Genomic DNA, 14,672 nt, shown 5'->3' on the forward strand with positions numbered 1-14,672 from the left:
AATTGTGACCGAAAGGCGGATTTGGCCAGAGTAAAAGCAACCCTCCATCATTTCTGCTGCTCCCACGCCCCAGACCTTGGCATGACTCTGAGGGTCAACTCCCCTGCAGCTTGGAGGGTCCACACAGGTGTCCCATGGACAAGAAAACACCCTGGGCCAGTCCCAGGTGAGGCTGACGACAGTGACTGCGGCAGGTCTCTCCGTCGTTCAAAAGAGAAGAAAAAAACCTTTCGAAGCGGCCAGCCGGTCTCTGGAGGGAGGGAGGGAGGAGGCGGCCTTGGCCTCCTCACCCCTCCGGCCATCCCTCCCATTCACCCCCAGGAGAAACTGAGGCCGGGAAGGAGTGGGGAACCTTCACCCTGACCGCCATAACAGGAGAGTCCACCCCCCAGCGAGCTCTCCAGGGCAATTCCACTCTGGCCTCTCCTGGACAACAGTGTCCAGTGTCCCAAGCAGGACCCAAGAGAGCAGAACCGGCTCTGAGAAGGTCAACGAGGAGGATCATGCCAGACAAGGGTTCCAATATTTGAGAAGAGGAGTGGGGTCCAGCTCTTCTCCAAGGAGGACGAGAAGCAACGGATGGAAACTGACCAAGGAGAGGAGCGACCTGGAACGAAGGAGAAACTTTCTGACAGGAAGGACAATTAACCAGGGGAACTGCTGGCCACCAGGAGTCGTGGGGGCTCCAACCCTGGAAGTTTTAAGGAAGAGAACTGGACAGCCACTTGTCTGGAACGGGAAAGGTGAAGGGGTCCAACCTTGAGAACTTTGAAGCCTTGTGGATTTTAGCTCCCAGAATTCCCCAGCTCGTCAGCCATGCTGGCTGGGGAATTCTGGGAATTGAAGTCCCCAAGTGTTCAAGTCCCAAGGCTGGTGGCCTCTAGTGTGGGGTCTCCTGCTCAAGGGGGGGGACTGGACAGGAAGACCCCCACCCACCCAAGGCCCCTTCCAACTCAGGGGTCCTGATTCTACGGCGCCTCTTTCTAGGCCGCTCCAAACCAGAGGAGGGAGGCTGCATTCAGCCCCGAGGCAACTTGGCCCTGGACCACCGGGACCCCCAGCCCGAGCGCCCTCGGCACCAGGAGGGACCCGACCTCCTGGGGACCCGACCGGGCGGCTTCAGCTTCCGTGGGCCGAGCTGCCTTCCCTGCCGGAAAGGGGTTTCTCTGGGTCAGATGCTCTGGGGGAGAGATGAGATGCGGCCCGAGGGGAGTGGGGCGCCATGCACCACTAAAAGCACCACCGCCGGGGCCTGTTTTGTGCAAGTGAACCGTTTGCGTGACAAGCGCACGCTGGCCGTGACCCCGCTGGGACGGACCCCTTCCTCTGGCAAAGCTTCGTCCCTCAGCCGGCTGCCAACCTCCCTGTGGCCGGGTCTTGTTCCTTGCTAATGGTGCGTGCCGGACCGGCACTTTGCGCGCTTGTCTTCTTGCACCTGCGGAACCAGGTATGCAAGAGGAGAAGGGAGGGGCCCCTCCCAAGCAGGGTTTGTGTCAGAAGCTTTGGGGGATGCAGGGACATGTCTTGCCCTCCACGGCCGGCTCTGCCCTTGGGGTGTCCGGGAAGCCTCGGCCGCAATCGGAGGCCTTGGCCACCATTGGACCAGCTTGTCCGGTCGCTAAGTCATCTCCAAGTCCTTGGACCTCCGGCCGGGCTCCCTTGGCCTCCCCTGTCGCCGGGAGTTTGCCCAAAGCCCTGGTTTCATGACACCGTCCAGCCATGGATGGAAGCGCATCAAAGAGAGAAGGACCTGGAACTTCCCCTGACATGGAGGACGATTGACCCGTGGAACTGCTGGCCACCAGAAGATGCGGGAGCTTCATCCCTGGAGGCTTTTAAGTAGAGACTGGATGGCCATGTGCCTGAAATGGGAGGAGGTCTCTTTGCTTGAGCAGGGTCGGACTAGATGACCTCTAAGGTCTTCTCTTCTCTTTCTCTTCTTTCCCTTCCCTTCCCTTCTTTTCTTCTCCTCTCCTCTCCTCTTATTGTTCTGTTTTGTTCTATTCTATTCTATTCTATTCTATTCTATTCCATTCCATTCCATTCCATTCCATTCCATTCTATTCTATTCTATTCTATTCTATTCTATTCTATTCCATTCCATTCCATTCCATTCCATTCCATTCCATTCCATTATTAATTCCAATATTCTCTTCTCTTCTCTTCTCTTCTCTTCTCTTCTCTTCTCTTCTCTTCTCTTCTCTTCTCTTCTCTTCTATTCTATTCTCTATTCTATTCTATTCTATTCCATTCCATTCCAATCTCATCCTCTTCCCTCTTTCCCAGCATCGCGGGAGCCCCCAACTCTTCCCAGTTGGTAGCCGAAGCGTTTCAGCTCCGGGATCTGCCCCTCCAGTCGGGGTTGGTTTCCTTTGGGATCAACTGGATCTCTTTGCAGTCCGAGGGATGCTGAAGAGTTTTCCCCCCACCCCCAGTTCAAAAACATCCATGCTTCAGCGCTCAGACTTCCTCTCTTCTGGTCCAATTCTGGTCCAATTATCGCAGCTGCATGTCCTTCCTGGGAAAACCGTATCTTTGGACTCTACGAAGCCACTTTTATCCCAGCCCGAAAGAGGGAAGACGGGGGGGGGCTATAATTGGGCACTGGGGGCTCGAATTCAGGAGGAAGGAGCCAGTTTGTACACTTAAGAAAACAGTGTGTGGGGAAAAAGTGTCCCCAGAACCAACACTCCCACCGTGGCAACGTCCAGACAATCCAAAGAGACGCAGCCGCTTCTCCCTAAGCAGCCCCTCCCCACGGCCTGTTGGAGGAGGGGGGTCTCCCGCGTGACCAGAACGCCCCCCCGGTCACAGCATGCCAAGGAAGAAAGCTTAGCTTAGCCTGGGCCTGAAGAGACCTCGGATTAGAAGGGCGAGGGTTGGCCTCCGACGTCACCTTCCTCGACGCTTGGCTGGCACCCCAAAAGGACCCCGCTGCCCTCCCCCCATGGACACCCCCCCCGGGCTACGGCTTGTCCCTGGCTGGCTGAGACCTCTCCTCCTCTCCCCAGCAGACCCGGGACTCTGGGCTCCTCCCTCGTTCTCCTGGCACCTCCAGGAAGGAGGGGGTACCTGGGGTGGGTGGGTGCTGTAGACAGAGAAGGGGGGCTCCAGGGCAGAGATGCTCCCGGGGGCAGTCAGAAAGACCAACACAGGAGGGCCAAGACTTTGGGGTCTCAAGAGATGAGGGGCTTCCTCTTCCTCCGAAGCAGCCCCCAACCTACCCACCCTGCCCCTGCCAGTCTCAGCAGCCTTTCTGCCCACGGCCAGGCCTGGTGACATGTGGGGAGGGGGTGAGAGTAGCCCTCCCCTCCCCATTGCAGATCTGGGAAGGCTTTTCGGTTCTCTTTGGCCAAAGGGGGGGGGCTTCGTTCTCTTATCAGGGAGAGGATGGACCCCCCCCCCAGTCAGGGTCCTATGGGCTGATTGGGGCACCATGAAATAATCACGTGGGGTCAGATAACAGGTAATCAGAGTGGGAAGAGACCTTGGAGGTCATCTACTCCCACCCACCCCCACCCAAGCAAGAGACCCTACACCAATTCTGACAGATGGCAGTCCAATCTCTTCTTGAAAGTCTCAAGCGATGGGTCCTGGGTCCTTGGACTCGCACTGATGACGTTCCCTAGTTGGGTCATGAAATGTCTGCAAGGAAAGCACCAAATTCAGAGATCAGCCAGGACCCCACAGTTGTTGTCATTCTCCTCCTCCCTCCCCCTCCTCCTCCTCCTCCTCCACCTCTCCCTCCTCCCTCCTAGCACAGATGACGTTCCCTAGTTGGGTTATGAAATGTCTGCAAGGAAACAGCCAAGCTCAGAGAACACCAAGGACCCTGAGCATTTCAACCCTGAGCTGCAAATATTCTCCTTTATAAGTCAGTCGTATTTTTACTCAAACCCAGCTGGAAGGCCCAACTCATCCTCAAACCCAGCTGGAAGGCCCAACTCATCCTTTCGTGGTACTGGGTGCTCTGGGTTACCTGGTTGGAGTAGTGGGGAGGAGAGAGAGAGAAGTTTTCTGCACGTGCTCCGAGGCTCCCTGTCCTCCCTACCCTCAAGCCTGGACATGGGGCCGCAAGGCCTCAGCCTTCCTAGCTGGGCACCCCCCCCATAAACACACACACTGCATGCACCCCCCCCACTCCCTGAATCAGCCGCCCGGGTTTTCTACCTACTCAGCTCCCTGCCCGTAAAAGTTCCCAAATCCGCCCCACAGATCAAATGAAGGTAATTACAAAGCTCCTTGTGGGCGAATCCCAGTGGGAGGGAAGGAGTGGTCACGGGTGGGGCTCCCGGAGGAGGCAGCCGAGGCCCCACGCCCAACCTGAAACAAGCCAGCAACAGAAACCATCCGGGCGGGTCAGCTCCACACCTTCCCCCCCCCCCTCTCTGCAAAAGGAGGGGGACATGGCAGCAGCCCAGAAGCAGCCACGGCAGCGCCGGGGAAACAACACGGGCCGGCACGACACCCATGGCGGCCGCGGGGCAGAGGCCATCCCGGCTGGAGAGCCCCTCGGGGCAGCCCTGGACCACGCCTGGCAGGGGTCTCTCTCGGACCTATTGACCGGGACGCGGAAGGCGCTGGGCTTACGGTGGGCTTGGCTTCACGGCAGCCCTGGAGATAGATTGGTGAGTAGGAACAAACTTTTATATCTGTATGGAACCCAAACCTGACCCACTGACCTCCCCCCACATCAGCCACACTCAAGAGCCCCCAGGAGCCCCTCCCCCTGCAAACAAGCAAGACCCAATCGCCCCTAACCCAATTAGGCAGAGGTCTCCAAACTTGGCCACTTTGGACTCTTCTCCAGCAGCTGGCTGGAGAATTCTGGGAGTTGAGGTCCACAAGTCTTAAAGTGGCCAAGTTTGGGGGTGCCTGCAATAGGGCAAGTTGAGACCCCCATAGATCTGTGCAGGGCTGCCCCAAACACCTCCCTTGTCCGGAAGGTGTTTTCTCAAAAAAGAAGAAACTGGAGTTTCCTAGCGTTTTTTTTTTCCTTCCTCCTTTGAAAACAGTTCACTTCTCAATCAATTCGTCAGGGTGGAGCAGGAAGGGACCTTGGAGGTCTTCTAGCCTGACCCCCCCTGCTCAGGCACGAGACCCTATCTCATTTCAGACAAACGGCTGTGCAACCCCTTCTTGGAAATCCTCCAGCGTTGGATCCTCCACAACTTCTGGATGCGCCTCCATTCCACTAGGTTTGTGGTTCTCCCTGACAGAAAATCCCTCCTTGGTTCTAGGCTGCTTCTCTCTTAACAGAGTTGGAAGGGACCTCGGAGGTCTTCTAGTCCAGCCCCCTTGTTCAAGCAGGCAACCTGAATATCCTTTCAGACAAATGGCTGTCCAGTCTCTTCTTGAAAACCTTACACTGATGGAGCAACCGCAACTTCTGGTGGCAGGTAGTTCCACTGGTTAATTGTCCTCACTGTTAGGAAATTCCTTCTTCGTTCCAGGTTGCTCCACTCCTTGAGGAGCTTCCACCCTCTGCTTCTTGTCCTGCCTTCTTCAGGGGCTTTGGAAAATAAGTTGAACCCCAGCCCCCCTTTTCCTTGTGGCAGCCCCTCAAAAATCTGGAATACTTCTCATCCACGAAGCTTCCTCGGTTCTTCTTGGGCAGAGCTCTCCAAACTTAGCAACTTTAAGACTTTGTGGACTTCCACGGCTTGAAGTTGAAGACTTCCACGGCTTGAAGTTGAAGACTTCCACGGCTTGAAGTTGAAGACTTCCACGGCTTGAAGTTGAAGACTTCCACGGCTTGAAGTTGAAGACTTCCACGGCTTGAAGTTGAAGACTTCCACGGCTCGAACCCCTGTTCTTGGGTGAGAAAGAGAAGAGTTTTAAGGAAAAACCAAGGAATCCGGTTGCCTTTGGGACAACCATGACCTGGATGGTTGAGCATCTCCATATACCTTCCCTCCCGCACCTGAAGGCCACGTCTGGGCCAGGGATGCTTTGGCAGAGGTGGGCACTTCAACAACGGGTGCCGCATTACAGCCTCCCCCCCCCCTTGTTTGCCCACCACAATTAGGCGTTTCTTAGGATTACCCCCTGGGCGTTCCAGGGTTGGGGGGATATTCCTGTCCCGGTGGCTTTGCAGGAGGAGGGGGTGGGGGGCTGGTTCTTGGGGGGGGGGTAACCAGAGAGGTAAAAGGTGCACCTGGAATGGTGGAGATCCAGGGTCTTGTGTTCGGTTGGGACTAAAAAAACCGGAGTTGATTCTGTCCTGATTCTCTGGTATTTGGGGGCTGTTTAAATGTAGAATGAAGCCTAATTAATTAGTGGAAGGGTTTCCCTCTGGACATTAGGGCGGGGGCTCCCTCATTGGAGGTTGGACGGGCATTTGTCCAGAGGCTGGACGGGCCTTTGTCCAGAATGGGATAAGGATGTCCATCCAACCTTGGGAATTTTAAGGCTTGGGGACTTCAACTCCCAGAATTCCCCAGCCGGCAGACAGGCGTCTCCCGCCTTGGCCACTTGGTCTGCTGGCTGGGGAATGGCGGGAGTTGAAGTCCCCAAGCCTTAAGGTGGCCAAGACCCCTGGGATAGACCCAGTAAAGGTAACCTCAGGGAACTTTTAACACTTCTGGACTTCAACTCCCAGAATTCCTCCTCCAGCAGAGGGTCAGGGAGTTGCAATCACTCCCGTCTGAAAGGCCCAAGGATGGACACCCCTGATATAGGCTCTCCTGCCGGAGCGGGGGTTAGACTAGAAGACCTCCAAGGTCCCTTCCCACTCTGTTATTCTGTGTGATGCTCCCTGCCTGCCTCCTCCTTGCCCATATCCCCCCCTCCCCAAAAATAAACCTCCTGCTCAAAAGCTGGCCTGGCCATCTCCAGCTGGGCCCTCCAGATGTTGGCTCTTATTGGGGAGAAGACGGGGGGTGGGGGGGGGGAAGAGTTTGGATGGTTTTTCTCCCAGGCCTGGCCAGCATCCTCTCTGCTGCTCCCATGGCAGGGGAGGCGTGGTGGGGGGCGGTCAGAGCAGCCATCCGGCGGAGACCTCAGAGAAAGTGCAACAGCTGGGCAGAGGTTTTCCCTGAGGTAGGCAGATCTGGGGGCCAGATAGGGCCCAGGCGTGGCCCTGCCGTCCTGGGCAGCCGCGTCAACCCTCTTCTGCAGAAGACCAGGGCGTGGGCCAGGCCGCCTGCAGGACCGACCCTCCCTTGCAACGCCCGTCCTTGGCTTGGGGCATCTCCCCAGGAAGCGTTGAAGGGTAAGCAGCCCCCGTTCCAGAGAACCATCCCAGGGGTGAGTCAGAAGGCGAGGCCCTCCGGGGGGTGGGGGGGGGGAACCCACCCACTCACTGCCTGCTCAGTTTAGCAAAACAACACCTGGACAGAAATCCCCCCCCCCCCCACACACACACACTGTTGGAGGTGAAGTCCAAGATTGGACAGCCCTGGAGTAAGGTCTGCTGCTCGGGCAGGGGGTCGAGCTAGAAGACCTCTAGGGGTCCCTTCCAAATCTTGGGAGCGGGAGGGACCAAGGATAAAAGAGTGGCCGACGTGCCACAACGTTGGTTGTGAATGCTCCAACACTGGGAGGTTTTAAGAAAGAGGTTAATACCGATGAACAAAGTTGGAAGGGACCTTGGAGGTCATCTAGTTCAACCCCTCGTCTGTCCGTCCCCTACACCATTTCTGACCGATTGGACACCCATTTGTCTGGAATGGGCCGGGGGTTGGACTAGAAGACCTCTAAGGTCCCAACTGTTACTCTGTTATATTCTGCCAGAACACAGGAGCTCCGGGGGTAGAAGTGCCCACGTCTTAAAGTGGCCAAGGTTGGAGACCCCTCCTCCAGGGGGTCTATGGAAACGCTCGACCCTCCGGCTGGTGGTTTGTCCCAAAGGTGCTTTTCATTTCTTTCCCCCAAAGGCAGCTGGACTTTCTGGTTTATTTTTTCCTCAAAAACGTTTCCCTTCTCGTCCGAGAAGGCTTCTTCGGTTCTGACTGAATGGTGGGGAACAGCAGGATTTATATTTGTTTTGATAAGAAGCGAAATGTCTTCAGGGGAGTCCAGGAGTCTTTTGAAAAAGCACCTCTGGGGCTCCGCTCGATGACCTTTACTGCCCTTCTCTGACATGGGCCAGGTCAGAAGCCCCACCCCCACTTAAAAGGGTGGGGGGGCAAAGGCTAAAGGACGGCCAACCCCCAGGGCAAGGGTGGTCCCGGCCATTTTCCCTCCTGCACAACGGTTACTGCCCTTTGGTGTGGACAGCTTGTCCTCAAGTTACAGCCACGATTGAGTGCAAAATGTAGGTTGCTTAACTGAGAAATGTACTAAGTGAATGCAGCTTGCTCCACATTTGCAGGGCGCAGGGGCGTGTGAGCCCCACTGACAGGCACACGAGGGTCCCCTTTTAGTGCCCCCCCCTCCTTTGCGCCAGGGCTCCCCAAAGCGAGCTCTGCGCAGCCTGCAATGAAGACCCAGGTCAGCAAACGGCCCCTCGGCCACATTCACACAACCGGCTATGCTTGACCAGCATCCGTCTTATTCCTTGGCCTTCCATGGCTTCGGGGGCTGCAGCTCCAGTACCCCAAATTTGTTCCAGGAGTTTGTTGGGTGATTGACGCCATTCTTTACCAGGGCTCATGACTCCGCTACAGGAAGCAACTAGAATAACAGAATAACAGAGTTGGAAGGGAGCCTTTAGGTCATCTAGTCCAACCCCCCCCCAAGTGGGAGACCCTTCTACACCATTTCTGACCAATGGCAGTCCAGTCTCTTCTTGGAAGCCTCAAGTGACGACACTCCCACAACCTCTGAAGGCAACTTCTGTTCCATGAGTTGATGGTTCTCCCTGTCAGAAAGTTTCTCCTTATTTCCAGGTTGAATCTCTCCTTGGTTATATTATTCCTTGTCTGGCCTTCGGGTGTCTTGGAGAATAGCTTGACCCCCCTCTCTCCTCTCTGGGGCAGCCCCTCAAATATTGGAAGATGCTCTCCTGTCTCCCCCGGTCCTTCTCCTCCCTAAACTAGCCAGGCCCAGTTCCTGCAACCGTTCTTCGTAGGTTTTATCCTCCAGTCCCCTCATCCTCCTGGTTGCTCTTCTCTGCACCTTTTTTCTAGAGTCTCAACCTCTTTTTTATAGTGTGGTGATCAAAACTGGCTGCAGGACTCCAGGTTTGGCCTTACTCAGCCTTTGTAGCGCACCTAACCTGCCCAGTGGGCACCCTTCAACCTGGAGGGCATCAGTGACAGTCACGGTCCAACCCCCGTTTCCCCTCCCTTGGCAGTTCCCAGCTGCTGCAGAGCCTTGGGTGGGTGGGTGGGTGGGTGGTCCAGGTATGATCACCCTTTTCTTCTGTGACAAGCTGGGCCTTCCGTGGGGCCATCCTCGCCCTCAAGGGACCTGGGCCCGTAGACCCTGCTGGCATTTCTCTCCAGGCGGCCCCTCGTGGTGGGGAAGGCAGGAAAGAGGCCCCCTCCTCAGCCAGGCCAGCTAAGGGGTTCTGGGTGGGAGTCCAATGTTGGGACTACCGGTTCTGTGGGCGTGGCTTGGGGAGCGTGGCCGGGGACCGATAAAATGTCCGGTCAGAGGTGGGATTTTCCGTTCTGCAAATCACTCCAATTTTCCGCTACCGGTTCTCCAGAACTGGTTAGAACCTGCTGAATCCCCCCTCAGTTAGGGGTCCTGGGTGGCCATTTGGAGCCCCAGATAGGAAGCCCACAAGCCCCCCCTCCCATCCGGGTCGGGCTAAAGAGATTCAGGGGGCAGGCACTCGGAGCCCACAACAACAAGGGATTGTCGTATTTGTAGGAGGGTTGTGTTAGCCTGGGGTAGCCAAAGATCCAAAGGCAGCCCCTTCATAAAAGAGACCCCCACCCACCCTTTTGTGAGTGTGGCTGCAAAGGGGCTACACAACTTCTGATTTTGCAGCTGCAGTCACAATAAGGCCACAACCTCGGGGTCTCTTTAGGGGATCCCCCCTCCTTCTGCCCCCCCCCCTCTGGGCCACCGGTGGGAGACGGGATGGTTTCCTGGGTGGGGAGGGGATGGAGGACGGGCTAGAAGGGGGAAGCGCGAGCCAAGCGCGGGCCAAGCGGAGCGCGCAGCGCAGGGAGCCCGGACGGCTCGGGAGGCTGCAGGGCACCGCCGCCCGTCCTTGCCAGGGAGGGCAGCCCCGAGGCAGGCAGCGAGAAGGGCGCGCTCCTGCAGCCCCGAAGGCCGGGCGAGCGAGCAACCCGGGCGGCGGGTGCTTTGCGGTCGAGGCCAGGCGCCAGCAAGGCCGGTCCCCGCCCGCCAAGCCACGCGGAGCCCGGGAGAAGGGCGGCAGACCTCGCTCGCGCTCCAGGGGCCCCCGGGGAGCCCAACGCCCGGGAAGCCGCCCCTCCTCCGGGCTGGGAAGGGGAAGGGGAAGCGGGGTCCCCCCTGAACCCTCGGACGAGGCTCGCCTAAGCCAGCCCGGCGCCGTTTCCCAGGTGCTGCGGGTGTGTGTGTGCAAAGGGGCGCCTAGGACAGGTGTCTCCCACCTTGGCCACTTGAAGCCCCTGTCTGTGGGAGTTGAAGTCCACCAGGCTTCAAGCTTCAAGGTTGGAGACCCCTGGTCGGGTCTCTGCGGGAGGGGGCCAGACCCGGCCCGGCTCGGCGCAAGGAGCCGCATTGAAGCCCCGGGAAGCCGGAGGGGGGACTTTGCTCCAGCCCGCGGCCAGCACCGCCGGGGGTCCCCACCTGCCTGGCCAGCGGCCACCCCGTCCTCCCCCCCCCCGCCCGCCTCCGGCCACCGCAGGGCTGGACTTCGGCGCGGGACCCGCTCCGCTTTTTCAGTGTCATTTTATTTACGACCTAATTGCGCCGCCGAATCTGAACTGTCAAGCGAGACCCGCCGGGGTCTCCCTTTCTAGGGCTTGGGGCTCCCGCTTCTCCCCCACCCACCCCCGGCCCCTCCCCGATGCCCAGAGCAGGACCCCATTCGGGAAGGGGGGGCGGGGGTCTCCTCTGACTGCAACGCGGTTTCTGCAGGTGCGCTCGCGTCTTATCTCCTTCCCCGACAGGTAGAGGGGGGCGGGGAAGCCCCAGAAATCAACCGATCGCCCGCTCTCTTTGATCGCTTCCTCCCCGCCCGCCCCCGCCCCCTTTCGCAGACAGGTGTCCCTTGGCCGGGTTCCTGGGGCTGGATGAGGCCCGATCTCCCCTTTCTTGCGCCCAGCTGGTCTACCAGGTGAGCTCGGCTCCCTGCAACTGCCTGCCTTGAGAAAACGGGGGGCGGGGGGCGGGGGCGCTTCTCATCCCCGCCAGCCTTGTCGGCAGGCCCTGGATCCGGAGGCTGTTCCCTGCCGCCTCCCCCCGCCGACAAGTGGAAGCGTGCGCGCACCGCCGGCAGGTCCAGCAGGCAGCTGCGCGCAGCCCTCGCCGGCTTGGAATGCGCCCCTCCCCCCGGCTCGCTTTCGGGGCTTCGCGCGGGATTTCCTCCCTTTTAAACTCCAAAGGCGGCGCGGGGCGGGGGGGCGGGGGGGCATTTGGCCCCACTTTCCCTCGGGGAACCAGGGGAGCCGCAGCGGGGAGGGGGCGCCAGGAGCGCTCCGTGTCTCCTCCGCGCTGCCCCCTCGGACACTAGATAGATTCAGATTCACCGAGTTGGAAGGGACCTTGTAGGTCATCTAGTCCATCCCCCCCTCCTTGCAGAGGGCTCGCGCTCCCCCCTCGGAATACACCCTCTCCAAGAGAACACCTGTCTCGGCGCTTCTCTTCCCGGGCCCCCATTTCTCCAGGTGTTTCAGGAGGGGCAGGTGGGGGGAATCCCGGCCCAGGTGAAGGCTGGAATGCCCCCTTGGGGGGGTGGGGGGGTTGGGGGGGTGGGGGGGGAGGCGGGGCTTCCATAGGGGGCTTCTTTCACCTTTCTGCCCTAGAGCCGTTTCTCGACTGTGGCAATTTATAAGATGTGTGGTGGACTTCAACTCCCAGAATCCCGCAGCCAGCAGAATTAGAACTCAGAGTCTCTCCGTTGATGTCTTCTGACCCCCTCCCTGGGACACCCCTGTCCTTTCCAGACCCCCTTTCCCCCTTCTGGCCCTCTGGGGCACTCAGCCCTGTCCAGGGGGGGGTGAATTGAGGGAGGGGGCCTCTCTTTGATTTTATTGATGTACAGGTCATGTTTCTAGACAGGGGGTCTCCAACCTCCACTTTACGATTTGGGGACTCCAACTCCCAGAATTCCTCAGCTTGGGAGTTGGAGTCCCCAAATCTTACAGTGCCGAAGGTTGGAGACCCCTCGTCTGCTGGCTGGGGAATTCTGGGAGTTGAAGTCCCCAAGTCTGAAAGGGGCCCAGGTGGGAGACCCCCCCCTCCTCTCCCTCAAGGAGGGGCTCTGGGCTGTGGCTTTGCCAGAGATGAAAGAGGATGGAAAGACGGGGGGGGGGTGCGCCCAGCCGGCGGAGCTGAGCCTAGTGGTCAAAGCCTTGCTCGGAATCCAGGCTGGCCTCTTCCCAAGCCCCTTTTTCCTCTTTGTCCCCCAGATCTGACCTCCTTCCTCCCTCCCATTCTGGGTTTTTCTCCGGCCACAGATCCCCAGCTGAGTCCGGCGATGGTTTCCTTGTTCCAGGATCAAGCCAGGATCACGTTTCCTTCTCTGGATCCCCTGGAGAGCAACCCAGGTGGTGACCGAATGCAGGCCTGTGAAGAGTCAGCCTCTCCTGCCCGGCAGGTAAGGGTCGCTCCTTGGCCACCTTTCCAGGGAGCCCGGGGAAGCCCCTCCCCAAGAAGCTGACCCCCCCCCCGTCCTTCACCTGAGCTGGGGAAGGGGAGGGGGCTGCTCTAGTGGGGGAGGGGTTTGGGCAGTATCTTCCCCTCGCCAAGTTGAAATACCTCCCTCCCCCTGCAAGGTTCCCCCCCCCAGCTGCCCCCCCACCAAGACTGGGAAACTAGGAGGGGGGGGTCTCTCTTGTGCCCTCCTGTTCTGCAGCCCCATGGCGGAAGGGAGGCTCCCAGGCAACGGGGTCAGCGGAGGTGGGGGCAGCTGGATGGTGTCTCGGTCAACAAGCAGAAGCTGCCCCCTCCCCGTTTCTAAAGAGAACTGGCCGTCCGAGGAGGAGCAGCAATGGAGGGGAGCTCCTGCTCAGCCGGGGGGGGGGGTCCCAGAGGGCTCCCTGCCTGCCTGCAAGTCCCACCAATTCACCTGGGACCCTTTGGAAGGCAGGGGGCAGATTCCACCAAAGGACAGCCGGCTTCTCCTTTGGGCTTTGTTAAAAAGAGAAGAGAAGAGAAGAGAAGAGAAGAGAAGAGAAGAGAAGAGAAGAGAAGAGAAGAGAAGAGAAAATAGAAAATAGAAAATAGAAAATAGAAAATAGAAAATAGAATAGAATAGAAAATAGAATAGTGAATAGAATAGAATAGAAAATAGAATAGAATACAGAAGGAATAGAATGCAGAATAGAATATAAAATAGAAGAGAATAGAATAGTGAATATAATAGAATAGAAAATAGAATACAATAGAATAGAATAGAAAATAGAAAATAAAAGAGAATAGAATTGTGAATAGAATAGAATAGAAAGAATAGAATACAGAAGGAATAGAATGGAATAGAATAGAATAATGAAGAATAGAATAGAATAGAAGAGAATAGAAGAGAAGAGAATAGTGAATAGAAAATAGAATAGAATACAGAAGGAATAGAATGGAACAGAATAGAAAATGAAGAGAATAGAATAGTGAATATAATAGAATAGAAAATAGAATACAATAGAATAGCATAGAAAATAGAAAATAAAAGAGAATAGAATAGTGAATAGAATAGAATAGAAAATAGCATAGAATACAGAAGGAATAGAATAGAAAATAGAATAGAATACAGAAGGAATAGAATGCAATAGAATAGAATAATGAAGAATAGAATAGAACAGAACAGAATAGAAAATTCTTTCTTGGCCAAGTGTGATTGGACAGACAAGGAATTTGTCTTTGGTGCAAAGGCTCCCAGTGTGAATAAAAGAAAAGAGAAAAACATGTTTTTAAGAAGAGATTAACAGCCATTAGTCTGAAATGGCACAAATGGCACCTGCTTGAGCCAGGGGTTGGACTAGAAGACCTCCAAGGTCCCTTCCCGCTCTGTGTATCCTATTCTGTCCTATCCGATCCTATTCCTATTCCGGAGATCTCCAAACTCGGCACTTTTAAGACTTCAACTCCCAAGTCCGCAAGTGTCAAAGTCGCCAAGTCTGGGGACCCCTCATCTCTTCTTCTCTTCTTCCATCCTATTCCATATTTCCTCTTCTCTTCTCTTCTCTTCTCTTCTCTTCTCTTCTCTTCTCTTCCTCCCCACAGGAGCACCCAGCCTTCCACCGCCAGCGCCCCGAGGGACACGGCCAGCCGGGATCCCCGCCCAGCTCCGGCGCCTCTCCGCCCTGCCCCGAGCGGCTCTTCGCCCGCTTCCCGGCCGAGAAATTCCGGCGCTCGGCCTACGAGGAGGGCGGCCCCCGCGGCGGCCCCCGCTTCGCCAAGGCCGCCCTGCGGACCCCCTTCCACCCGTACCAGCGGCAGGGGCCGGAGGAGCCCTTCCCCGCCGCTGCCCAGGAGGGCTTGGAGGAGACCAGGCAGGCGGCCCAGGGATTCCCCCCGCCGCTGCCCCACCTGGGCCCCGAACCGGCCTGGAGCAGCAACGGCATGCAGTACGGCCGCCTGGGGCAGGAGCCCCACATCCCGCGGGCCCTGGTGAGTCCTCCGGCTCTCCA

General features: G+C 57.3%; 1 protein-coding gene across 1 annotated transcript in view; it reads left to right on the forward strand.

Moving 5' to 3' along the window:
* Positions 1-12,526: 12,526 nt before the first annotated feature.
* Positions 12,527-14,672, forward strand: part of FOXN1 (forkhead box N1) — a 28,097-nt gene continuing 25,951 nt past the window's right edge. The window contains exons 1-2 of the mRNA XM_087924078.1: positions 12,527-12,646; positions 14,266-14,652. Of these exons, the coding sequence (XP_087780204.1) occupies positions 12,527-12,646; positions 14,266-14,652 (507 nt within the window). The remainder of the gene's footprint in view (positions 12,647-14,265; positions 14,653-14,672) is intronic.

Source organism: Pseudonaja textilis, chromosome 1 (genome assembly GCF_049901715.1).
Source record: "Pseudonaja textilis isolate UNSWEBS1 chromosome 1, rPseTex1.2, whole genome shotgun sequence".
Taxonomy (NCBI): domain Eukaryota; kingdom Metazoa; phylum Chordata; class Lepidosauria; order Squamata; family Elapidae; genus Pseudonaja; species Pseudonaja textilis.